This window comes from Vespula pensylvanica, chromosome 18 (assembly GCF_014466175.1).
Source record: "Vespula pensylvanica isolate Volc-1 chromosome 18, ASM1446617v1, whole genome shotgun sequence".
Classification (NCBI taxonomy): domain Eukaryota; kingdom Metazoa; phylum Arthropoda; class Insecta; order Hymenoptera; family Vespidae; genus Vespula; species Vespula pensylvanica.
The window spans coordinates 1,429,258-1,457,174 of NC_057702.1; the positions used below are offsets into that span (position 1 = coordinate 1,429,258).

Genomic DNA, 27,917 nt, shown 5'->3' on the forward strand with positions numbered 1-27,917 from the left:
AAATAATAAGAAAAGATTGTTAAAAATATTATTATTTGACTACAAAAATCTTTTGTTTACAAATAAATATAGCTCTGAAAACGGTACTGCATATACGAAGAAAAAATGTTAATAATTTTATACACATAAATAGAAAAATGAAAGTTAGTATATACATATATACATATCTATATATTTAATTAATTTAATTCATCGCAAATTTATTAATATAATATTTTTATATTAATCTTTTTGAATAGCGGACAAAGAAAGAATTCAAATACCATTAGAAGATAATTCTTATCGCAAAACAATCGTCTCTCGATTCTCGAAACATCGATGCTATCGACACATCGATAAGAAGAGTAGGTGGCGCCACTGTAGTCTACAACGACGGTGGTTTTCACGATGGCCGACGAGGAACGTGCCGTCCTCTTGAAGCTCGTACACGACGAGGACGATTTATCGGGCTGACAACACCCGTCGTTATACGCGATTATCAAAATTTCGTTAAGTTAGAAAATCGTGCGTGAGATTATTTATTATTGGAGCTGCGTGTACAACGTATTGTACATAATTTCCTTGTGAACGAAGGAGAGAGAGAAAGAAAGGAGAAGGAAAGAAGAAACGACACGGTTCTTTCTCTTTCTTTCGGGGGTGCTTGGTGATTATCAACGAAAATCTGTGCTTTTGTTAACGACGACATACGTGGATACATAACCTTTTCCTGTAACAAAAGAAGATCAATCGAAGAAATTTTATCGTGTTGAAACGTTGGCGAATCGAAAAAGACCACAGCCGGTAAACGAGCGAGCTAACGAGCAAGGGAGTAAGAGAGATAGAAGGAGAGAAAGAGAGAGAGAGATGTATATATAAGATCGTGCGAGTTGAAGGGAGAAAACGCCCCCATCTCCGCGTATTATATTCTCTTTCTCTCTCTCTCTCTCTCTCTCTTTCTCCTTCCCTCCCTCTTTCTCCCTCTCTATAAGCTTCGAACGCGATCGCGCGAGTTACGCCCCTCCTCGCGCGTGCCAACTCAAGCTGAGAGAGAGATTGACTTAATATATACGATCGACTCTTCCTATTTTTCATTTGCAGTATCTGTTTTTTTTTTTTTTTTCAAATTTAATTTCTTTACGCGCTCATCCTTCCTCTCTCTCTCTCTTTCTCTTTCACTCTTTCTATTTCACTCTCTGTCTCTCTCTCTCTCTAGTTTGCACGCTTCGCGCGCTCTTTCTCTCTCGCCCGCCAATGAGAAACATGCAATTCGACCACTCTAGTCATATATATGTTTGTTAAATTTTTCAAAAATTTTATGACGATTCTTAAGGAAAATTTATTTGAGAGGAAATTAATTCTCACGTGTCTTTCTTCCCTTCTTTTTTCGTTTTAATACCATTTTCGAGATTAAAATAATTGTTAATTATTATTCCTTCTTCTTTTTCTTCTTTTATTTTCTTATAGAAGACATAATAATCCTGACATCTGTCGAAAATCACAGTGAACTTTTGGAACAATCCAACATGTAGTATGTGTCTCTCTGTTGTACGTATTCGTTAGTCCAGGTGCGTATTACTGCTGCTGCTTGCTGGTGCTACTACTACTACTACTTTGTACAATAATTTCGTTAGAAAGACCGTGTCCGCGGCCGTTTCACGTTTCTCCTTGGCGCGCACACCGCGCAAAATCGATAGAGGAATAGAGGTGCGTGGAGAGAAGGCAACCAGATAGAAAGAGAGAGAGAGAGAAAGTGTGTGTGTGTGTGTGTGTGTGTGCGAAAGAAAAAGAGATGGAGGGAGAAGCACGTCGCCGACGAAAATAGCGGTGATCCTCGCGAATCTCCGCTCCTCTTTCGATATCTTTTCTCTCTCTTCATCTCTTTCTTTCCCTTGCACACACATACACACGTACAACATTTTTTCATAAGAAAAAAAAAGAATTAGGAAATTAATGTAAAAAAATTTTTCACATTTTCACTATCAAACTAAAGGTGGGAACGTCGATGGTTTCGAGATAATAAAAAGAAACAAAACAAGGGAAAATATTCTTCCCTTCCAAGAATCTGTCTGTCTGTCTGTCTGTCTGTCTCTTTTTAATCTAAAAAATATCGTCGGGTGTGTTATGACGAGGACAAGGACCAGTGGAAAAGGTTTATCGTTGTCCTTTCGAGGAAAAAAGAAAATCACTTGGATGCAGTGTGGTATTAATATCAGACAGTAGGAACGTTGGATGTTGTGGGCGATCTCGCGCCTCTTCGTCAAGAGCAAAGCAGCGGAAGCGGTGTCGAGGACGAGGGTGAAGGAAGAGGAAGAAGAGGAGGAGGAGGAGGAGGAGGAGGAGGAGGAGGAGGAGGAGGGAAGGATTCGACGACCTGCAACGGCCTGGCCGACAGGGTCGTCCATGGTTTCGACGACATGGATCGCAACGCGGGTGACGATCGACGTAAAGGACCCGCTGGCGAGCATCATCTGCAACAGCAACAACAACAACAACAACAACAACAGTATCAATTGGCCGGGGGAGATGCCGAACATTTCTCGGACGCTTACGACTCGCGACAGGTTAGTTTTATTTTCTTTATTATTATTATTACTATTACTGTTATTCCGATCATCTTACTATGTGAACATTACATCGATTTACAAAGGAAATCTTTAAAGAAAGATTTCGTCATCCATGTGCAACGAATTTACTGCTTTTCGGTACGTGCTGATAGGTTAAGTAAGCAGAGTTATCGCGTAAAGGGTGAATAGGAGCCGGCATTTTGTAATGTACGGTGACACGAAGCTAGAATCTCTCGTTTGTTTGCTAAGAAATCTTGAATTCTCGTAAGTTTATATTAGTATTTTGCGAACTATCTCGAATGTTTTTTCATTGATTTTTATTTCGTACTTCGTGACGATTAAAAATTAATCGTATGTATCCATGTACGTAAGTATGCATTGTATTACGTTTTCGTGATTGCAACTGGTTGGAAAAGAGTGAAAGCTGGTAGTAACCCGCTTTCGATCCTTACTCCAGATCTTTGACCGTTTATCGATCACTCGGAGATCGATCGAACGTCGAGAAATTACAGACGAGATTACGGTGGCACGAATCGTTCGTGAATTTAGGACGAAATGTTTTTTACTTTGCCGGTAAAAAGGAGCGTAGATAAAAAATTATTATATATTTAAGCCATTAATTAATAGTTAGATATATTATTTTATTATATCTAACTTTTATTATATCTATTATAATATATTATTAGTTAGATATATTATTATAAACTTGAAATTTATACAGTAGTAGTTAGATCTAATTACATAAGTCATGTCTGCCAACAAAGATCCTTTTGAAATTTATTTCAATATGACGAAACAATCGCAGATAAATTTGTATATGCGTATCTCTGAAATATCGTAGGTTAAAAATCATACAATAGAAACAATTCGATTGTGAATCGGGCAAGAAAAAAGAAAGGGTATGAAGGAAGATAAAGACAGAAGCAGTCATGCGGCGGTCTCATACAGACGGTAGTAAAGCTATTCCCGAGCTGTGACGCTATGACGAATATGGCGTTCGTTTCCTGTGCACAAGGTTATATATTGCGAACGACGAAACGAACGTGTTATATACCTATCTGCTGTTACTGCTAACGAACGGAGGAGATTTTTTCTCGTTCGAAAAAAAAATATATATTTCGTTCGATTTTCTTTTATTCAAAATCGATTAATAATTCGAGTCTTATTACTTGTCAATTTGGTTTACTTGTCAGCACGCTCGGTATTTTTATTTCGCGGGAAATATAAATTTTCTTTAGAACTTCGAACGGATAAACAATCGATACTCGAACGTCATAGCGACCTCGTTGTCAACTTCTTCTTCTACTTCTCCTTCTTCTTTTTCTTCTTTTTCTTTTTCAATGCTTTGGCATTTGTCCAATGCTAAAGACGTTTCTTCTTTCATTCCTTTTGCTAAAGCCATCGCAAATTCTGTATCGTACGAGAAAGCTAGGAGGTGTTAACTTCGACGGAAGGAAAAGTGTGTCCCGAAGGCAGAAGCCAATAACTAACTACAAACTAGTTACTTTGTTATCACTCGCGAACTCTCTCAACATGTACGAGAACCGAATTATAATCTGTTAACGCTTCGAACGTTGTAGAGAGGAAATTACTTTCCAATAATTATTAAGAAAAAACCGAAACAAAATGAAGGATTGGCGGGATATTCAAATCGATGATTAAGACGTTTCTCGACGTCATCTGTTATTATTACGTTGGAATGAAATCTTGGTAAGTACAATAGACAATTTGAAGAAGAAAGATAAATAGGTAGCTAGATAGATAGATGGATTGATAGATAGATAAAGAAGAGGTATTTGTAATTATAAATTTCTTTGGCACGGGCTCCTTCAATTGCGTTGATTAATAGCACTCATAGCAGTAGCATCTAGTAAAAGGAACGTTTTTCATCGATTGAAAAGACAGAATCTGCTGTTTCAATCTTTGGAAAGTGATCAATAATTCATTTTTAAAAATTTCTTCATTGATTTATAAGTAAACAAAAAAATGTATATTTTTCTCAGATTACGATATTACCGACCGAGTTGAAAAAAATCGTGCGTATGTATGTACACATGTAGCTATACGTTAATCAAAGGTGATCTTATCAACGAGTCTTAGAGGGGTCTTCGAGTCTCGATCATTTCCGCCGATTAATGTAGCGGAAACTAATACGGACGTCTAATCTTAGGTGTGTCTCTCTAATTTTCATACTCGCAAGGAACTACTATAGTCGCATTTAATATTTTTTCTTTAGTAATAGTTCTGCGTTTCAAACGATTTTCATATGTATCAATTGAAAAATATGTTTTACCGACCGATTTTATGCATGCAGTCGTTTAATTATTATTAATTTATTTAATTTATTTATTTATTTAATAATTTTTTTTTAATGATTATATAAACGAAGTCAGTTAAAAATCGTCATTCTTTTAATACGTAGATTTATATCTACGTACGTTCATGTGTAAACGTGTGCGTGTGCAAAAATAGATTCGAGATAAACGTATATAACTAACAGTTTAACGATCTTATCGGCGCTCGATAATGATAAAACTCGAAATGGAAAGAAAATTATCAATAGTAAAATTTCATGAAAAGTATTTTATTTCCCTTGTCTAACATTTGATAAGATTTAACTTCGGCGTTATTCATTTTGCGTTCAAAGTTTCAGTTTTCATAGAGATTCAATAAAACTGATCACGTTTTATCTTTCGTAACTTATCGTGGAATATACATATCGTCTTGCATCAGGGGTCAGCATATCGAAATGATATCACAATTTGTAACGAATCTAGAGATATATATCTTTCTATATCTTTTTTAATTAGGTAGCATCTCAAAATTAAACATTCTACTTATTATGAAACATGAAACATTGACCAATGTTTGATATTTCATAACAAGTGGAATATCTACGATTATTTGCTTATCGATAAGATAGAAAACTGTTGTAACTTTTGAAGAAATGGTAATACAGATCGACAGCTTAGTTTTATTAGCTAATTCATTTTTTTATTTCCTTATTTCTTTTTTTCTTTTTCTTTATGAAACGATCAAATCGCACAAAATGAAAAAAAGAAATAAAAAATCCTTTTCAATTTGTAGTATAATCGACGGAAAAAGAAAAACTAATTAATTCAGTACCTGCTCCAGTGATCTTGAAAAGATCGATCGATCGATCCGAATGATGGTTTAGAAAAACTTGACTTCAAAGTTTTTCCGGTGCACCTGCATCGAGATTTATCCTTTCTCGTTCGACCACTTATAGGAATAGGCTAGAGTAGAAGGAAAAGAAAAGAAAAAAGAAAAAAAAAGTAAAATAAATAGTCATGGTGTACCTTCGCGTTCCTTACGTGGCAATTAACGTGCTCGTGACCCACACTCTCAGGCTATTACTTCGTGTCGTGCTTTCTCGGAAATGCAGGAACTGAAGACGATCGTGTCTAAACCTAGATCAGTTAGATCGTGATCGAGAAAGATCAGGGAATCTTTTAAAAGGGATTGTTCGAATGAAACAGCTAATCGTAATTTATATAATTTACTTTTATTTTATTTAGAGATTCTTTCGATTTACAAAATTACAAATACATCGATCTATATGAACAAATTAAAAAGAAAATAATACAATATTTATTAATCTACGATGTAAATAATTTGAATACATACAAAGTCTCGTTCTATAGAATAAACTTATCCCGTTCGTAATTAATACGTATGCGGATTTACAATGATCCATATTACATTGATTTACATCTTATAATTTTCTGTAGAAATAAAATTAAAAAAAAATATTTATTAATATATGAGATGTATAAATATAAATAATTTGAAAAAAAAATGTGAAGAGTGTCTGATTCCATAGAATAAACGTTGTTTCGTGCATCATCTAGTTCGTAATTAATGCAATTGGCTGGTGTAACGAAAGGAAAACGTCGTCGGGGAGGATCGTGACTGTAATTATCATTGTTATACAACGAAAGACACGCTTCATAGTAGTATAAAAGAAAGAGAGGCCAAGCAAAGTCGCCTCGTGAGTCCTTCTGCGTTCGCACGGATAAGAATAAAAATTGTTGTGCCGCATAACTGGACGTTTAGTTGCCGAGGACATACACACACCATGGAAAAGAAATCAAGAGCTTTCCATTCTTACTTTTTGTTAAACTTTTCTTCGTTAAACTTTCTCTCACATTCTCATAGGATCGTTGCACGATAACGATTAATTATTATGATTTTCACACGATCGTTAAAGAATGATCGATTTTTTATTTTCCTTTTGTGATTTATTATAACGAAGAAAAGTGTATGAACGTTATCGAAATATCATTTTTTATACATACGTATATATATTTTTATATGTATTACGCGATTGGATTTGTAAACGTCCAGCAATTTTATGCAAAAATGATTAATAAAGGAGTAACATATAAAAAATATTTAATAGAGATTAGCGTACGGGTTTAAGAGCAAAATTAGGTCTCATTCTCGGTGTTTCGTTTCATTGAACTATACGATCTTAAGAAATAAGATAAATAAAAGATACTGGTAGAAGGAGGAGGAGGAGGAGGAGAAGAAGAAGAAAGAAAGAAAGAAAAAGAGGAGGATCGTCTCCGAGTTGTCTCGTTGAAAGTTCGTATTCTGGTTTCAAGATTACATGGAGGGAAAGAGAATCATAGTGTCTCTCCTCCTCCTCTTCCCTTTCCCTGTCTCTCACCTCTCCTTCTCCCTCTTTTCCTCCCTTCTTCTTTTCGCGTTGGTTTCCCTTCCTTTTCTCATGTGCATAGATACATATTCACATTATATAGAGGGAGTAAGAGAGAGTGAGAGAGAAAGAGACGATGATACGTAGCGAAGCAGCTGACTCACGCGACCGCGAGAGAGAGAGAGAGAAAGAGAAAGGAGGTATAGATAAAGATAGAGAGAGAAAGAACGAACGAACGAACGAACGAAGGCTGCGTTTCGCTTCTAGTATTCTCTCAAACGTCGAGCGAGAACTATTCTATTTTTTTTAAACGTTAGTTATATTTTTTAACCCTTTTTTTTCTTCTCTATCATTCTTGTGCACCTGTCCAGGATATTTCTTATTTTCAATGGGAATTTAATAGTGCGAAGAATTCAGTGAAGTTTTGTTGTTATTGTGGAACAATATTTTTTCAAGGATATTAATGTGAAAGCTCTCCTCCTTTTTCTCTCTCTCTCTCTCTTTTTCTGTCTTTTTATAATGTATTAGAAAGGGACATAATAATTTACGTATATATTTATTTGAGAATATATTGTGTTTACGTGTGTCCTACGTGTGTTCCTTATCGTCCTTTTACAGAAGTTCCGAGAATTTTGCTTGAAACGCGTTGGAACAGTGCCACGATAGAAAAACAGAGAGAGAGAGAGAGATATGTAAACAAAAAGAGAGAGGGAAAGAGACGCGTGTTATTATTCGCAAGCCAAATTGTACAACTATCAATGTCTCCTTTTAAACGTCGTGGTATTCGTATATTGACTCTCGAAGAAGTAAGATGGTAAATACGACAGGCAGGAATAAGTGTGTTAATCGGTATGCGAATTTACGAAGAACGAGGAACTCGTAATGGAAACGATGATTTCCAAGTGAAATCCAATCGTAAGCTTCGCTTATTAATTTTTAACACATATATTGTTATTATTATTGTTATTTTATGCATTGTGTTACGGTGATATTAAGTGTTATATATAAAAAAAGAAGAAAAAAGATAAGAGAGATAGAGAAGAAACATTAGAAGATTAGAAGATATGGCGAGTGAAGTGATGCTGGCGCCGACTACGACGCCTGGAGCATCCAGAAGAGAGATGGACGACGTCAGAGACATGATTAGAAATGCGACGGTCACTACCATTTACGTAAGTTGTTAACTTACATATTTCTTTCTAGAGAAGAAAAAAAAAAAAGAGATAGAGGAATTCAATATCGTAATGCGGAAATAAAACGAAATTATATTATTCGACACTCTCGACAATGAAATATTTTTATTTTAATCTGCGTAAAAACGTAATTTTCTTTTTTCCTTATTCTGTAATATAATTATTTGCGTATTATATGTGAGTGAATTTTTCCCCTGTGGGTAGGGGATAGAATATACCCACAGTATCCCCTGCTTGTCGTAAAAGGCGACTAATAGGGGTTGAATGTTAGCGTGATAAACTAACCTCGTTGAAATCCATTTCTTTATGAAAACTTCAAGAAGAAAAGTTGAACTGATTAAAATGCAAACGACTAACAGAGATGCGAACTACTGAAGAAGACTGAGAACAAAACCTAAATTGTAATACTAATGGATGGATAGATGGATGGATGGAAATGCTAAAAATAATTTAAGATTGTTAATTGTTCGATTTTATTTCAATTACAAAATTATACAAACCTCGTTTTCTAGATATTAAAGAAAAAATCTAATGTAAGATATTGATTAGTATATGAAGATTCTTTGTTAATTAACACGTTTAATGCTCTTATTCGAATTGATGTTATAGCTTAGATATATTTATATTAAATTTTATTCTTAATTAGAAAGTATATCATTAGTTTTGCAATTATTTCTAAGAAAGAAATCTAAGCATTAGTATTGACGTAATTTCCATAACATTCAACTTGTTGGGAATCATTTCGAAGATAAAAAAAAACAAACATTTAGTGTTATTATAAATTGTCCTTTAAACGACAAATGTATCTGGGTTGTATGTAGATTTCATTCATGCGATCTTCGTAGTAGATATCGAAAGTAGGGACATTAGAAATGACGTTAGAAACGATCGATATATCGTATAATCTAAAATTGCAGGTGTTGAGTGAGACGACTTCTCTCAACGAAATAATATATATAAATATATATATATATAGACACATACGTACTATAGTATTAGAAGGAAATGGCTTCTCCGACAGATTTGTCGTCCTCGTCGTTAGATGCTGGATGCTGAATCCGGTCACGAAGTAAAATAATGTCAAGGACGCGATTTCGCTTTCGTCTATCGAACGATTGGCTTTAGAATAGATCATTTCTCTCAATTATTTTTTTATTAATCAGAATTAATAATTATAGGTTTTAATTAAATTTCATTAGATTTAATTTGATACTTAATTATATACAAAGTGTTTTAAACGTTTCAACGAAACTTTATGTTCGAGTGATATAATAATAGAAGATGATTCTTAGATGATATTAAAAACGAATTACGTTTTTCCAAGATTTTTTTTAAGGATAATGTTTTTTATCGGATTACAAAATTATAAGTCTAAGAATTTTTTTATGTATTAATTATTATCATTGGTATTAATTCACTAATCGTAGATGGAACAATATTACGTTTATTTATTTTTATATTAAGCACTCGTTAATTTTAAAATCGTTTTTCTCAACGTCGTCGACTTCTAGGCACAACTTAATTGACAGGATAATCACATACACATACGCGTTTTACTCACGTAGCCAGTTCGCTTCCTTTCAGTTTGTATTCCACAGGCTTTGTCGAAATAGCGTAGGTTTGGTATGACGATCAGCTACCTACTCGAAGAACAGAACTAAAAGTAACTGTCCACGAAAACCTAACTTGTTTATAACTATTACCTATCTCCTTCGTAATTGGTTTTATCGTTTTATATTTGTAACGTAGTTGATGAATTGCAAATGTTCTGCAGGATGGGCCAAGATTTTAAAAAATGAAATATTTTTTTCCAGATTTTTTATAAGATAATTTCTTTATTTTTTTCTTTTCTTTTCTTTTCTTTTTTTTCAGATTGTAAAATTACAAGCCTAGAAACTTTTGTCCCATTCTGTACGTGTACTATATTCAACGAGATTTTTTTTTAGAATGAAATTCGTTCTTGCCTCGATCTTCTAATACATCTTCTACGTGTTCTATTACGAGCTAGTATAGTTACATACTTAGATCCTAACAGATGTTTCTTCTCTTCCATCATGTTTCTCTCTTCGCGAGAATCTTCCAATCGATGTCTTTGTATATCGTGCGTGTTTATTTAGTTATATGTCGACGGCTTAAAAAGAAAAGAAAGAAATATTCATAAAGCATCGAAAAGAAACTTTCACGTTAAATTTTATCGTAGGCGGATCGAAATCGTGAAAACCGAACGTGTACTTATATGGTGTCACGTAGGCTAATATTTTCAAGAATTTTTACCTCGATCACATGATAATTTTTATATTCGTCGTTCTGTTTTTTTTTCATTTTGTTTTGTTTTATTAAGTCGATTAAAAAGTATATACATAGAATAATTAAAAAGATATTATACGGAAAATCAATTAGTTGAATAAGAATAAATTATAATAATGGACTGTATTCTTTTGTATATTAGAGTAATAAATAAAAAAAAAAGGAAAGAAAAAACAAGGAAGAAAAAAATATAAAAAAGAAAAGTTACGATGCATTTTTCTATTCTGTTCAAAGAATGCGGATATTTAATGAACATAAGAAATACCCTTGAGCATTTGCTTAATTACCATCAGAGACCCGTTTTAGTTTCTCAATGAAACTCTTGCCATTTTCAAAGAGTGAAGATATTATAATGAAAAAAGATAACATTAATTTTAAGAATACTATGTAAGAAGTATTTCTCATTAAAACAATCGTTTTATTCTTACGGTGGAAAGATCAACGATAAGAAAGTAATCAATTTGAATAATTTTCTTTCTTTTTTTCTTCTCTCCCTCCGAAAGAAAGGAAACAGATATATTTATTGTGAATGACGAAATCGAGATATGAAAATTGACTTTTGATTTTACCTGTACCGATCGAGTCTAGCTGCGTTTTGCGTGGGTGTGTGAGTGGGTGTTCTTACAATGTATTATCTTTATCTCAATGTTTAAAGCTCAAAAGTAGATACAGACACACACACTTTCATACTTATTCACGATTTATTAGTACCATTATCCGCAATAACGACTTTCCTTTGGGAGTATACGTGCCTTCGTGTTTCTTCTCTACTTCATAAATAATTATCCCTCGACGTTGCAATATGCATCGTCGATCTCTCACCCCCTCTTTCTCCCCCTCCTCTCTCCCTTCCTCACATCTGACTTCTCCTAACGACCGAAAGATTTGTAACCGAGCTGCATCGTGAATGCACACGTGTATGCAGTTACACTTGTTACTCGATGTTACCTTTGTATCTTTCTCTCTCTCTCTCTCTCTCTCTCTCTCTCTCTCTCTCTCTCTCTCTCTCTCTCTCTCTCTCTCTGTCTATTGTTTGATCATTCATATGTATGTACGTCGTATTAACGTGTTATAATAGAAGAAACAAAGACTATGCGTTTAACTATTTAATAATTCGTACAAATATTATATGTGTACAAATGTTCGAGGGCATTGGAAAGAGATATCGTAGATTCTATTTAAATCGAATATATGTTTAATATTCTCTCTCATTTTTTTATCGTTTATCAAAAGTTCGATTATTTCTTATAAAATTGATAAACAGAAAAGCGTAAATTTTTCAAACGACTTTTGTCGACTTGGTTTTTTGATTACTCAGCTGAGCTTATTCAATAGATAACCTTATCGTCCTTAAAGCATAGAGTCTAAGAAATGAAGTTCTTCGTTTACATGGTATATTTGTATGTGATTATTATTGTTTGGATATCGCTATCACCGGAAAAAAGGCTCAGAAATGTTTCAATGTTTGTTTTGTTTCATATACGTTTCGACGAATAAAAAAAAAAAGAACAACACAAAATGTACAATCATACTCGCAACATTTTGTAGCTAACGCATCATTAGATGGAACTATTTTATGAATTAATTTCTCTCTCTCTCTCTCTCTCTCTCTCTCTCTCTCTCTCTCTCTCTCTCTCTCTCTCTCTCTCTCTCTCTCCCTCTCTATTCATCTATCTATCTCTCTTTCTCGTTTTTTTTTTTTTCATTTCGTCGCAAGGTGAACATATTCTTCTCTCGGTGTCAGGCTGTGAAAATATAAAAAGACGTAGATACCATACAAGAAGAGATATCCTGGGAATGGCTGCCTTAATTAATGTTAATTAACGTTAATTAACGTCTATGAAATCGGATCGATTCAAGATATATTTTTTAATCGACGACAATAGTGATATATCTTCTTCTAGTTTTTCTACTTTCCCCCTCTTCTATTTACTCTATCCATAATTATAATGTTCTTTTATCACCTCGTTCGATATATTGATAGAATAAAATACAGAAAATGTATAGAAAGCGTATGAAGAAATCATACGATGATCAAGGATGCGTATTATATCATTATCATCTTTTTTTTGTGTTCTTTTTTTTTCAATCGTTAATTGCATTCTTTTCTTTTTTATTCACACACATACACACACATCACATTGAGTGCAACGATGCAATAAAATAATTTGACGGAAGAACGTTCAATAGATTTCACCGATCTTAAAGACTGCATTCCAGGGTGCACGAGATTACAAGGAGGGGAAACGAGGTCAGTACGAAATCAGGAAACGTAACGATGCGCTTTTGCAGTCTCATAGGTCCGACCAATAGCTTTGAAGTATATAAATATAGCGCTAAACGGCTCTCTGCAGGTCTCTTTTACTACGAACAGAATATGTATGTACTCGGTACTCAAGACCTTCTCTTTCTCTGCTTCTCTTCTTCCTCTATCGATCATATTCTTTCGTCTCTATCCTTTTCTTTTCAACGTCATATGTACGTAATCGTATATCGAGTCATTGGCTCGAAAATTTATAGCCATCAATCGTATCGTTAATACATATCAAATTTTATTTTCAATACAAGAAACGAGTTATTTGATAATTGTTTGATTGGATTTAATAATTAAGCATGATTATTTATTCGATCTTCTTTTACTGTAAAATCATTGTCGTTTTTCTTCTTCTTTTTGTAATTTTTTTTTGAATTTCACTTAAAACAACATCGAAAACGAACCAAGATCACATGGCTATTAGCAATTACGTTATACGGCTTAACACGTACGGAAGAAGTTACATGCTGTGTAACAAATCTCTCTTCATACGTATGTATACGTGTATAGGTTTGCGATGCGTTTAAATGGCCGACGGGCGAATGTGCATAAATACCTATATATATATATATATATATATATATATATATATATATATATATATATATCATGGTACGCGTAATAACGTGCATAGGCGTCGAAACAGATGTCAGAGAAGAAATTCAAAGTGCAATTCAGTTGGTTGCTATGGTAAATTCTTTGGGTCAATGACCCTCGAAATTGTCGAGATCACTTAATGATATAAATTTTATAAAGAGAAGAGATAGATCAATCCAAAAAGATTAGAAAATAAATTTTTTGAATTTTTTAATTTTGCAAAATATTATATTGTATGAAAACATATGGCGATCTATCTATCTGTTTATCTATCTATCTATCCATCTATGCTACGTTACTCGGTCGTTAACCCACCGTTGTAATTAACGAAGTGGACATGGTCAGACGGTCTTGACTTTAAACGATCATTGCGTTCAACGAAGAAGAGGAAGGAAAGAAGAAAAAGGAGAACGAGAATCGTCAGATAAGAATCGCTTGGAATTTCCGCTCACTCGGTTTTTACATTACCGACTCGTTTGCCTTTTTATTTATTTATTATTTTTTCTTTAATTTTGTTCTTTCGATTTCTCCATCGAACTTCCTTACTTCCGATTTTCTACTAATTTTTTTATCAGACATTATGTGTCTTATTCGATCTATTCGAAATCGATATTGTTTACTTTTCATTTAAAATTTCCTATTATATCGATTGGGTCTTTGCAAAATTTTTTTACGTATTTCTTACAACGCACATGCACATCTTAAATAAATCACTTTCGATTTAGAATTGTGTTTCATTGATTAGATCTTTTATTAATAATAATTTTGTACGCATATATACATATATATGTGTGTCTGTATATTATATATAGATATCGTAACAAATTAATTTCGACAGAACTTCATTTCATTGATTAGATCTTTTAAAATAATTTTTAGATATATTTAATTAGCGTTGTATAAGATCATTGAATTCGTCGTGAGATCGGTGAATGATGAAAGTATTAGAAAGTCGAAAGGCCAGATGCCATGCGTTCGCTTCTGAGCGTTAATCGGACGTGTAAAATGCGCGGGTGCAGCGAATGTTGCAAAAGCTATGCGTTTCCGCGTGCGTATCTTATTTGTTGTGCTATTTTCGCGTGTAACCGCTTGCACGTGTTGTGTTCTTCCCTTTTACCCCTTTCTCTTTCTCTCTTTTTCTCTTTCTCTTTTTGTGTTTGCATTCCTGGAATGTTACTTCCGAGATTTACTACGTGTTTCCAATCTGCCAAAATTTCTTATAAATCTTGCGAACTCTCTACGAAAGTATTTTTTTATAATTAAAAGAAATTTAATTACACGTTAGAAAAAAAGAAAATAATTCTTAATAAAACTGAGTCTACGGAAAAGTTAGTTAATGAGGGAGTCTACTAATAATAAATCGGTGCTTTCATACGTGTAATCATACGAAGAATACAATAATCTAATTTTATATGTATCTACGGAGTAATTAGTCAATGATCGTCGAATGACACTGGACACGATTTTTTATTGGCGCAGAATCGATATAATTTTCATAGATTCACACTCGAAATCGCATTTTCTTTCGACTTAAGCGATCTCGAAAGGATGAGGATAATACTTAACTCTCGTCCGGTACTTGTACTTCCTGGATCGTGTGCGAAACGATATATCTTATTATTAGCGCATTATATATGCAAATTATACGAGACGGTTCGTGTGTAAAGCACGCGCTCACCTCGGCATATGATTTCGATAGAAGTTAGCGTCCGTGCAGGGATTATGCGAGCTAGCAACCACCACCACCACCACCACCATCGCTCGTCGATAATATCCGTTAAGCGGCTTCTTCGGCTTCCTCGGAGATACACATAAGTTTTACTCGAAGAAGTGCATACGTTTGGTATGAACGAAGCTTAAAGAAGAATTTGCACCTATCGAAGGTATGCGAAGCCAAAGCAATCGCGATCCCTTTCATCGTCTTATCTGTAGTAAATTATTGCGTGATCTTTTTAACTACTCTCGATCATTCTCGGAAAGAGAGAGAGAGAGAGAGAGAGAGAGAGGATATTCGTCATATTATTTTTTATTTAAATTTATAAAAAAAAATAATTCACACGTATAACGTATAAAATGTTAAAAATTCCAATCGCACATTTTTATATAAATAATATCTAGTCGATATTGACGTCGACGATTAAAAGAGACATGGATCAATTTAAATCGTAAATCGAGGTTAACGGAGATCAGAGGAATGACACTACTAATGTCGGTATAAATAAATTTTTGCAGTAAGTGCTGTCTGAACGAGGAAAGATAGATTAAGATGTTTTCTTAAATCATGCCTCATAAAATGTCTTGATTGACGATGAAGTTATGGGGGAAAAGAAAGAAAAAAAAAGAAAAGAAAAAGTTACGTAGGACGTAAGAAAGATCTAAGGGAACGTTCTCTTACTAAAAGTCTGAAAACGTTGTGTAAGACGCTTAACGAAGTCGACGTTAAATAGTTAACGTGGCCGTCGGTGCGTGGACCGCGATCCACATACGAAACAGTGCGAACGTTCTTTCTTAGTAGCCAACAGCAGCAATAGCAGCAGCAGCAGTAGCAGTAGCAGTAGCAGTTAGAGCAAAGCGGTTGGGTGCTGCTTCTTATAGAGACTGAGACATCAGTCTTCGTTCGTTCCTTTCTTCGCGATGTGCCTTATTATTCTCATGGTCATCCTCGCGAATCTCGTCTTCCTTGCGAGAACAACGAAGTTCAAAAGGACGACGACGACGACGACGACGACGACGACGTTTTCGCGATGACCCCGATCGATCTGCGATCGATTAACCAGTCACGGATTTACTAAGTTGTAAATATACGCGAGAAAGGATTAGATATCAATTTAATAGATTTCTTAAAAGGATACTTTTATTTTCTCTCGCCGGCCGAATGATCTGGATACTACGATTAATTTTGGTAAGATTACGATATTTTTTTTTTCTTCTTTTTCTTCTTCTGTTTTTTTCTCTCGTATTATTTACCCATATGTGTATATATAATCATATTCTAAATATTTAATTTTATTATTTTTAAATATTATCTCAAAATAGTAACTTATATATAAGAAAACTTTACATTACCATGTATGGTATAAGATGGGCTAAATAATGAAAATACACTTGTCGAGAATATAAGAGAAAAAAAGATCTATAGACTCAACTTCCCCGCATAATATTTTTACACGAAATTTTTTATATTTATTTTTTTTTTCTTCTCTCTCTCTCTCTCGTTCGATGGAAACCGTAGAAAATCATCCAACGTTGGTGTCGTCGTCGTCGTCGTCGTCGTCGTCGTTGTCGTCGTTGTCGTTGTCGTTGTCGAGACTTCGACTTTCGACCCACACATTTACCTCGTCGTCAACGTTGTTGAGTTTGCCCACGCAACAACGACGGAAGCTTTGCAAAACCACCGAACGACGCCGACGATTACATTCGTGTGTCTTTGCCATTACTGCCTCGCGTGTATTCGAAAAATTTTTATTCTTTTTACTACAGATATTTTTTTTATTTTTTGTATACTCTCGAGAACGAAATTAATGGGAAAGATAAAAAATATGAGAGATCTCAGCGAAATGAAATTCTTCGAGGATATTTATTATCCTCCTTTCTCGTTCCATCCAGGCTAAGTAAAGTCTCTCCCCCCCCTCTCTCTCTTTCTCTCTCTAACTCTAACTCGTCGTTATTCGATCGCCTTCGGGCTCGAAAGCTCCAAGTAACGAAGACTATCTAGTAACGTTGACTCTCTAAACTAGGAAATTAGATATTTTAATAACCTTTCTTTCGCGTTTCCAGTCAAAAAAATCTAATCATTATTTTATCAGAAATATTATTAAAAAATAAGAGAAAAAAGAGATAAAGAAAAACAAAATTATTTGAGATATACACTAAAGATAAGAAAAGTAATGCGAACGGATTATGGAAATTTGCTTCGCAGTAAATTAGAGTTTTTTTTTCTTTTCTTTCGTTTCAATTATTGTATCTATAGAATTAGATAGGAATATGTACATGTATAATTTGTGGATGCGCTTGTTCTTGGTATGTAGCGTGCCTGTGCGTCTAATACGCGTTTATTAGAGACGCTATCTAGTACGATCCTTGATACGACGCGATGGTCAGGGCCATTGCCACTCTACGTAGGTGGAAATTATCTGAAATTCGATCTAGCTTCATTCTTTTGTCCGATCGTTTCACATACTAAAGATATATTTTTTTAATCTGCTTTCGATTCGAAATAACGATTAACGAGAGATAGAAAGAAAGAAGAAAAGTGGGAGAGAAAAAATGGGACATAAAAAATGAGACGTTTCTTCAATTATTTATTAAATCAGTTTGATTTTTCATTCATAATATTCAATTTGAATTATGGTTTGTCGTATGTTTTCGATTATTATTTTTTTATTGATCATTAAAAAAGAAATGAATGAGAAAAGTGAATATCGTATTGTGAATTTTTTGTCAAAATTGATTTATTTTACTCATTCATAGTATTGAAACTTGATAATTCATCTTTCACACACACACACATAAAGAAAAGGAAATCCGTCTCGTCGACGACGGGAAGTCGTCTTCAGTTTTGTTTGACTTGGCATAGGAAACTCTGCGAAAAGCCGTACAAAAACGAGCAGAGGTAGAGAGAGAAAGAGATAATGTTTCTCTCTCTCTTCGATTTCAACTCGTTCACTCCCTTTTCTCTTTATTCTTCTCTTTTATTCTTTCTCTTGTTCTTCACACTCCTCGTAAATCGGTGAACCTTCGAGACGTACCAGGCATGCCTCCTTTCCTTTTTGCTTTGATCTTCGGCCTTCCTCGCGGACCAAGTGCATACAAGCGTTTTATTTTTCTTCCTATCGTGCCATAGTATCTCTCTCTCTCTCTCCATCTCTCTATGTACATGTGTGTATGTGTGTAAGAAAGAGAGAGAGAGAGACAGGAATGTACGCGTTGAAACCATTTATCGTGAAAACGTTAACGTTTCCGTAGAAAAAGAAGGAGAGAGAGAGAGAGAGAGAGAAAAGGGATGAAAAATGTTTTTAAAATTCGTTCGGTTATATAATGAATTATTTATATAAGTATTTATTTATTTATTTATTTATTTATTTTTCTTTGTAATTAAATTAGACGACAATTAGTTTATTCTAATTCCCACTTACAATTTTTTGCTTAACAAATATTTCAATTGCAACGATGTTTTATATTTTATTTTTTATTTGCTTATTCTTTTTTTTTCGTTAAATTTTTAATTTTTTTTTCGCTTTTTTCTTTCCTTTTTTTTTTTTAAGAAAGTAAAAATAAGTGTCCTCGCAACTTCCGAGTTCTCTCGAGCGCACGCGTCGACAGATAAAAGGCGAGAACGGTGTTCTCGAGGATGCGCCAAAAAAGGAAACGAGAGAGATCCGTGCTCGTGGGTCTCGTAATGGTTCTTACGAAGAGTCCATCGATGCGTTGCTTTTGCTGCTGCTGCTGCCGTTGCTGTTAGGTCCCACCTTATTTTCTATCTGACTCGTACGATGCAACCTACCAACCTACTCAAGAGAGAAAGAGAGAGAGAGAGAGAAAGAGAAAGAGAAGTTTGCTTGGAAGTCGAGTCACTTAGCGTTTACCTAGAAAGTACATACATGCACACATACGTGTCGTGTCTGGAAAATTTCTGAGTTTGACATATTTATTTATCACGAAGTTTCAACATTTCATTCTTTTCGTTTTTTCTGTTTTTAATCGACGACGATTGATTTCACCTCTCGTTAGAACTTTGGATTCTATCAGATGGTCGGATAATCGACACAATTTTATTTTATTTTATACATACGCATATATATTAGAATATAAAATCTAGGAAGTTCATTATCGTCATTGTTCTCTTTCTATTCTCCTGTATGTAAAATAAAAAAATGTACCCATATATCTACATTGTTTCATCAATTTTTTTTTCGAAACAAATATACATATATATAGAAAATTACTTCGTATTTTTATCTTTAGAGAAAAAAAGAGTAGAAAAGGTTTAAAGAATATTGAAAGAGATGAAACCTCTTTCTCTCTCTCTCTCTCTTTCTCTCTGGTACATTTTGATGCACTTCGTGTTTCCTTTCTTCGTTCTACATACCGGGTGTCCCTACGTAATATTTATCACCGCAATCTCTCTCTCTCTCTTTCCCCGACACGAACGGGTATTTTTCTGAACCATGCCACGTTATGTGGGCAGTGTCCATGGCCGGAATCCATATTAAGAACTTCTACCGTTACGCCGTTGATTATTACGAGAGTTTGCATTGTGTCTACCCTAAGAGACGCGAGACTGTCCATTAATTAAAGCGAAAGGACGCGAAGGAGGCGTATGTGTTATCTACGGAAAAAATCATCTCTACTTCCCATTTTAAATGTCCTCACTTTATTTTCATGGATCGTTAAATCATTTTATTGATATACATTAACATAGTTTTTCTTACGATTTTTTTTCTGTTCTCTTTCTTTTTTTATGTTTTCTTACCTTTTTTCGAATATTTTATCGTTGTCACTTTAAATGCTAGCTAATTTGATTTTTTGTACTACGATGTTTTCTATCTTTTTTTTTTTCCCCCTATTGCAGTTCGTCATGGACAATTTATCAAACTATTTTTCATTACAGATTTATTTTATGTAAAATATCTATTTTCTCTTTTATCTACGATTTCTTTGCTGAAGATTAAAATCATCGGTGAATATTTTGAATAGGACAATTCACGTGAATGATCATCAAAGATTAGCAGCTCGAAACCTCTCTGCTCGATCGAGCGAATCCATTTTATGTACTCGTAATGCAATATGTATTCCATGTCTTGCGTACATGTACGTACATACATATATACATATATACATAGTGACTCTGTTTAAGCTATGACCTGGCATCTTTTTATAGACAAGAAGCCACGCGTATATAAAAGCACCGCTGCTTGCGGCTTGGACGTGCGCACGTGCGTTGCATTCCGCGTGCGACGCTTAAACGCGCTTCTTCCGAACATCATGCGGACAATTTTCTTAAAGCGTGTACGACATGGATTTCCACGTGTTTTTATACTAAAACCGTAATATCTAGACGAATCTAATTATTGTAAAAGGATATAAATCATATCTATGTATGTACGTATCTTTTTTACGCGAATACAGTCAGTCCTTGATCGATATTTAATTAATTTTGAGAATTCTTTTAATATTAAAAAAAAAAAAATATGAAAAAAAAGAGACAAAAAATTTGAGACAAGAATTGTTTTTCAGATTGTAAAAAAGTTGCTAGCCTGTAGTTTTATAATCTGAAAAAAAATTCATCCTTAAAAGGTGTCGAAAAAAAAGTGATCGATTCTTTTTTCCTTTTTTTTAATCAACTAGGAACTTTCGGTTCACCCTGTATTTAATATTTTTGTAATTCATAAAATTCGATATTTTTAACGAGTCAAGCTGTATATCTCGAGATATCTCGAAGAACCTCGTCAAATTTCTTTCCTTATCCCAAGGAGTCGATAAAGGGGCCATTGAGAATATCTTAGACTCTGTCTTCGAAGAAAGGCGAGAAGGAACATCTCCTTTCCGTTGCAATCTTCTATTCTCTGGGGAACTGTAAATCGTGTTTTATTGTATATATCCTCGGATCTCGAGTTTCCTGAAATCCGAATGGCTTTGTTCGAACAAGAAGAGAAGATGAATTTTTTTGTGAGCCAAGATAAAGATATAAATCTTTTCTTAATAATTTTATTTTTTATTTACGAATTATTACGTAGAAAATTATTAAATATTATATTGTGTAACAATATAATATATATATAATGTAACAATATAATTTAATATATATATAATTATAAAAACTTTTAATCCAAGGAAGATACATGTTTCTCACGAATTCAATTAAAAGTACTGCTCACGTGTCTAGAATGTAAGCGACGCGGTTGAATGAAAGAAGTTTTTCGTCTTGGAAGAAAGTTGGTAAATGGTGGGGTATTATCGTAGAAATAGGAAGCTTTTCCCTTCATTCAGGGCCATCTATTTTGAAGGATGACGACGTTTAATGGCTTGCGAACAAGCGTTGCTCGATAACAATGATTGTTAGACTTCGCTGACCTCTTTTAACACGTTCGAGATCCCCACAACCACTCTCATTCTTACGGTAAACTATCCATCTATAATAAAAACTTTTCTACAAATCATAAAAAGTTTGCCGAAAGTAATGATCAAGAATTTAAAAAAAGAAGAAAAAAAAATAATTAATTCTCCCTCGATTAGAATTTGTTTCTTATCAATTTGAAAAGGTTATTAACGAAATGCTTGCATATTAATAAAATAGCAAGGACACAAGTTTTATACAGGGTGGAGCAAATGTTCTTAAGCGATAATCATCAATTACTCTATATTTTTCTTCTTCTTCATTTTCGAAACATTTATAAGCTAATTACTTTTTTCTTTTTCTCCCGATTGTAAAATTACAAGAGGTCGATAAAAAAAATATATCTGAAAACAAAGTAATTAATATCATCTAGGAATTTTTGATCCGTCCTGTAGATAGTTCCGTTCTCTTTCGATAAGTCGTCGTAGCAGCATCCTTTTGGTCCAGAGGGAAGAAGCCTGTCTCGAGTGCCACGATAGAGAGCTTCTTATCTTTCTCTTATAGTATGCGTTAAAAGACACGAAGGGAATGTGTGATAGGGGTGTAATGAAGAGATAACAAAAGTGGTTCTTGATAACAAAGTGACTATTATTTATCGATTTATATATATATATATATATATATGTACGTGACGATAAAATATTCGGATATTCTTTTATTTTCTATCTGTGCGTTTTATATACACGTATACGAACATACATAACATATATATTTTTCAGGCTAAACAACGTGCCTCCGTGAAATGGCTCCTATCGAAGGCATACAACAATCGAGTACCAGACAACCTTCGCGAGCCGTATTATCGTGATCACGAGGTAAACGATACCTTTTTTATTTTTTATTCACTTGAACCAATATACTAGAGGAATTTATTCGATTTACACACTGTTATTCTAACTATTCCAAGTGATTTACGAGGTCGTTGAACTTGATAATTTGTTTAATCTCTCATAATAGTTTCTCTAAAGAGTTATTTTTATCGACTAACTCTCCGTACGTATAATAGAAAAGCGTTAGATCGATCGTGTACCTTTTTTCTTTCTTTGATAAAAACTTTTTTAAGTTATCTCGAGATCGGATTTTAAAAGAAATTAACTCGATCTTTAATTCTTTTATGATCGTAAATTAATTGAATCTCTTTGTGCGTGTGGCTGAATGTTTCTATGTTATTTGTTTAATAATAGAGAGATCAATTTTAACAAAATGGATCGAAGAAAAATAAAATTAATATTAATAAAAAATTTACGGGTTGAGGTCTGCAATGTTTTGTTATAGTTCAGAATACAAGGTTTTCTTAGAAAATAAACTGTAGAGACGTTGGCCGCGACATATAAACATACACGCGCGTGAGTCTACCATTCCTGATCGTTGATCCAATTAAATTTCAATCGTATTACTCGTCGATCGTCGTACATATTCCTTGTCTCTTCTTTTGTGTTAACAGTAAAACGTGAAACGTCGACTCGAACTCACAGTTTCATTATTATTTCGAGCTTTATCAAAATGTATCGGATATAAAAAATCTATTTTCTTATTTTCGTTCAACGACCTGTATACATTAAGATACACATATATATGAGCCGATGATTATTAATGTGATTTAATCGTAAGTCATTTTTGAGATATTAAACACACATATATAATGATAGCAAACACGCTATTATTCAATATTTTTTAATTACGTAAAAGAATTATTTTTCTCGAGAATAAATATAATTAATTTTTTTTTTTTTTTTTAATTGCCATTATGTAGAAAAATAATTTTTAATTAATTCGAGCCAAAAGGTCAAGATATCACGAACAGAAATAAAAATATTTGAGTTGGTTTCATAATCATTGGTTTATATATACATACATTCATATATACATATTATACATAGTGTTACGTGTCGAACATGTTGTATTTCCTGGATTTATCGTCGTTTCATCGACGTAAGGTTAGAATATTTATTTAGAAATGAATTATTGCACTTTCTCTCTCTCTATCGTTTCATTCCATATCACTGAAATATCGAAGTTTCGAAATCAACGTCATTTCCTTGCCATTAATTATTTCCCTAATTACTCGAAGATTGTATTTCGTTTCTCGAAAATATCTTCACTTCTTTAGAATCTCCTTGAATGAAAGTTCGAACTCTCCCACGAAGAATCGAGTCTCTGAACTTCATGGAACATTAATTCTCAATTCTTCTATCGTTTATAGGGTGTACACAAATTATACGGAGTGTGCATAAGTGATTTGCCCTTATTTCAGCGATTTAATAATATTTTACATAGCGAAACTAGTGTTGTAAAAATTTATTAAATTTTTTTTTTTATGATTACAACTTCATGTTTTTATGCATTGATTTGTAAATTTGTGTTTCATTACATAAGAAAAATAAGAAAAATTATAATACGTATAATCGTTACAATTATTTATGAACACCCTGTATATACTTGTGGGTTTTATTTTCGTCCTTTTTTATTTTTTTTTACTGTTTTCTTTTTCATTGGTAAATCAAGTTTTCTATATATATTTATTATCTTTTTTTTATTACGCTATAATAAATCTAGAAAAAATTTCGAAACAATGTAACATTCTTCCTTCTATTGTTTCGATTGCTTCGCAAGAGGTAAAGATCTAATGCGTTGTGATTATAGTTCGACTCTTAAGAGAGAGGTAAGAGGATCCTGGCTGATCTCCAGGAGGTCGTTATCACATTGCAGCTATCTCTTTCCCCTTCTCTTTCTCTCTTTTTCTCTATTTCTATTTTTCTTTTTATTTCTTTCTCTTTCTCATTCACCTGCGAGAAAGAGAGCCGAGCATCGTTCGATAATTGATCGTCTCTGACTGTTCCTCTTCTTTCTCTCTCTATTTCTTCTTTCTTTTTGTAAATCGTTTCTTTGTACTACAGACTCTGTACCATAGAAATATTATATACATACATAGATAGAAAACGAATCGATTGGAATGTAAATTATTCTCGTTTTAAATTCATCGTTGATCAAAGCGAATCGTTAATTACTTCTTGCACATTCTCTTTCACCTTGGTGCTGGCAATGGAAGGTAAAGATTCGTACGATTTATCTTTATTTATTCTCGTGATTGCACTGGAATTTTTTTCTCTTTCTTCTTTTTTGTTAACTGTTTTTTTTTTTATCTTCGTCCAGTTAATTGAAACATTTTGTATAAATATTATTGATTATAAAAAATGTGATAACGCTTGAAAAATTTGTACATACAATGAGGATTATAGACAAATTTATAAAAATGGTGTCGAGTATGACCCGATAAGATGGCGTGATCTATACAAATTCCGATGATAAATATAATAACAATTTATCATTCCAAAAATTCTAAAGTAACCAGATATTTTAGAGATATTAATTACCTTCGTCCCATAACTATTAGATATATAATTACTTACAATATTGAATACAGATGAATCTGTAAAGATCAGATCTGTATCTGATTCGATAAAATCATGTGATCTACATAAATGCCAATGATAAATATAATTTATCATTCGTGAAAACAAACACATACATATTCAGGAGATATTTCGTAGAGCATATGTATTTCCGTTTCACGAGTAGATTCGTCTCGAGTTTTCGTGTCCCTTCTCTTCAGGCCGGATATTACGGTCTGCAGTCAATATTTATTCCTCGGTCACGATGTCGTCTATTCTTCTTGGATGTTCTTCTTATGCTGCGGTCGCACAGGGTGTCGTGTCGGTGGATCTTGCAGTATTGTGTTTCGTTCAGTCACATAGAGAGCGTGTGCGGTATACGGATCGATAGTTCAGCGCAGATTTTGTATTTTCACTTTCATCATCTTGCAATTCCATCATGGGAATTTCTGGAATGAGAGACATCAAAGTCAACCCCTCATTTTCTTTTTTTTTCTATTTTACGTTTGAATCCCTCTCCTTTCTCTCTCTTTCTCTCTTTATATCTCGTTTCAGGTATTAATATTTAACTCTTTTGCAGGATCAAGAACATCTAAAGCCACAAATCGTCCATGCACTCTCCAATGCAGAACTCTACTGTCTCGCTTTGGCGAACATTTATTCTGATCCCAATTATCACAATCAAAATCACTGCGGTATATTGCAAGCATTGGCGAGAAAGGGCGTGAACGTTGCCGAATCTAACAATACTCAGCTCACCGAAACGATTCTCATTCAAAATTCACCGATTAAAATGGTAAAGAAATGATATGATTCTGTCAATAGTAAAACTTATTTATTATCGTTTATAATATTACTACAGTTTAATTTTATCACTTGTAGTCTGCGCATATGGCTGTGATAGAAGGCTTGATGGCCTTATATGCGAAAGAAGTGGTAACTGGCGATCGTGTTGTCTCGGCAATACGTCGATTCGATCCCCAAGCCGATGTAGAAGTTCCAAACGATCACGAGAAAGGACTTTTACTTTGGATAAGCCACGCTTCGCACGCGCTAATCGCAAAAATTCAAACTGAGGAGGGTGCCGGTGACAAGACAAGATTACCAGAACTGCCAGCCGCTAAAGATTTCCAATCTCTCTGCGATGGTGTTGGACTCGCAGCCGTCGTTGCCTTTTATTGTCCTGGCGAACTGAATTGGATGGACATCAGGGTGTCTAAGAGACCTTCTGTTGCTGATGCCTTGCATAATCTTTCATTGGTGCATACATTTTGTACCAGATGCTTACCCTACTCTATTTTCCATATGCAGCCTGAAGATGTTACGTATATGAGAGGGTAAGTTACTGTTAGAACGTTTCTGATAAACTCAAAATGAAATCACATATTGTATATTCCTTTTTTTTAAATATCATTTGATAGATCTATGAAACCGAATTTGGTCGTTTTTCTGGCGGACATGTACAACGTCTTGGAAATTCATCCAGCTAAATGTGTACGATATCCTGGCGAGGAGAGGGCAATGCAATTCTTGGATGGTACGTGACGTTCAATAAATAATCGTACATGATTTCCCTCTGGATATACTTCCTATTTGGAAAGATTGGTTCGATCATGTTGACAGCCTACCTATATTGACACAACACTATGGGATTATTAAATCATCCCCGATGTATTTTGGTGGTGGAATTAATTGTTAAAATATTTTGGTGAAGGCTGGCATACATATTGTATCGAACTTACCCGTTTTATAATTTGTGTTATTATACTTTTTTTTCCATGGAATTCCACTGCTATTGCAGGCAATACTTAGATTCTATAAACCTCATTTTTTATCTCTAGTAATAATAATACATAATCTGTCTAATACATACATACATATACATATATATATGTATATATATATATGTATATGCATACATGTATATAAAATTTGTGGGAAAAATTTGAGAGAGAGTTGCCTGCAATTGGATTGGTATCACGCTTTTTATCAGTGTCAATACACACACTCGTCCCAGCCTCGAGAACCAGCTCCTCAGCAACGACTAATGTGTATCTATTTAATTAATTTGGTACTTTGTAAACAGAAAAGAGAAAGAAAGAAAAAGAGAGAGAGAAAAAATGTAAATGAAAAAAGATATATATATATATATATATATAAAGAAAAAAGAAAGAGAGAAAGAAAAGAAGAGGGAGAAAATCAAGTCCTTTACAATAGTACTTAATATACAACTGTAATACTCGTATTTCCATATATTTCTATGGCATAATCTTCTTGATGCTTGACAACAACGCTATCCTCGCCTTCTTCTTTCGTCAACTTCCGGTTGCCAATGAACCAATACTGTGTGTGTGCGGGTGACGGGCAATCTGTGCAGCGTGCCCGCGCAATAGTCATGGCGTAGCTCATAAAAGAAGTCTACCACAGTCTATAGCTCCGATACCTGATCTGAGAAGCAACCTCTCCGTATCCGCGCCAGGCTTCACAGGTACCCATACGTTACCAAACCAATCATCAACTAGGTGGTCTTCTCTTGTGAATCGCGTTTCGCAGACTGACATGTTCACATATATGAAAATAAGGGATCCAAGATTATCGGCGGATTTCTCCCTTTTTATCACACACATCCACGTTATATATACCTTACGTCGTTCTAATATTTATACAATGTACATTTCTCACGTTCACTTGTCATTCGTATACTTTCAATGTGGATCAGATCGGTATATATAGCTTCTCTTTGTCGAGCACAATAACAAAAAATATATATATAT

General features: G+C 33.9%; 1 protein-coding gene across 18 annotated transcripts in view; it reads left to right on the top strand.

Moving 5' to 3' along the window:
- Nucleotides 1–367: 367 nt before the first annotated feature.
- LOC122635622 (patronin) overlaps nucleotides 368–27,917 on the top strand; it is a 43,696-nt gene continuing 16,146 nt past the window's right edge. For 8 of the 18 annotated variants that reach the window (XM_043826011.1, XM_043826016.1, XM_043826022.1 and 5 more), the window contains exons 1-7: nucleotides 368–780; nucleotides 1,970–2,540; nucleotides 22,471–22,566; nucleotides 25,724–25,939; nucleotides 26,026–26,480; nucleotides 26,565–26,680; nucleotides 27,521–27,631. In XM_043826011.1, the coding sequence (XP_043681946.1) occupies nucleotides 2,394–2,540; nucleotides 22,471–22,566; nucleotides 25,724–25,939; nucleotides 26,026–26,480; nucleotides 26,565–26,680; nucleotides 27,521–27,631 (1,141 nt within the window). In that variant the 5' untranslated portion in view covers nucleotides 368–780; nucleotides 1,970–2,393. Of the gene's footprint in view, nucleotides 781–1,375; nucleotides 1,684–1,969; nucleotides 2,541–7,318; nucleotides 8,397–16,040; nucleotides 16,538–22,470; nucleotides 22,567–25,723; nucleotides 25,940–26,025; nucleotides 26,481–26,564; nucleotides 26,681–27,520; nucleotides 27,632–27,917 lie in introns of those variants that run through there. The other 10 variants (XM_043826018.1, XM_043826026.1, XM_043826028.1 and 7 more) reach the window with 6 other exon arrangements.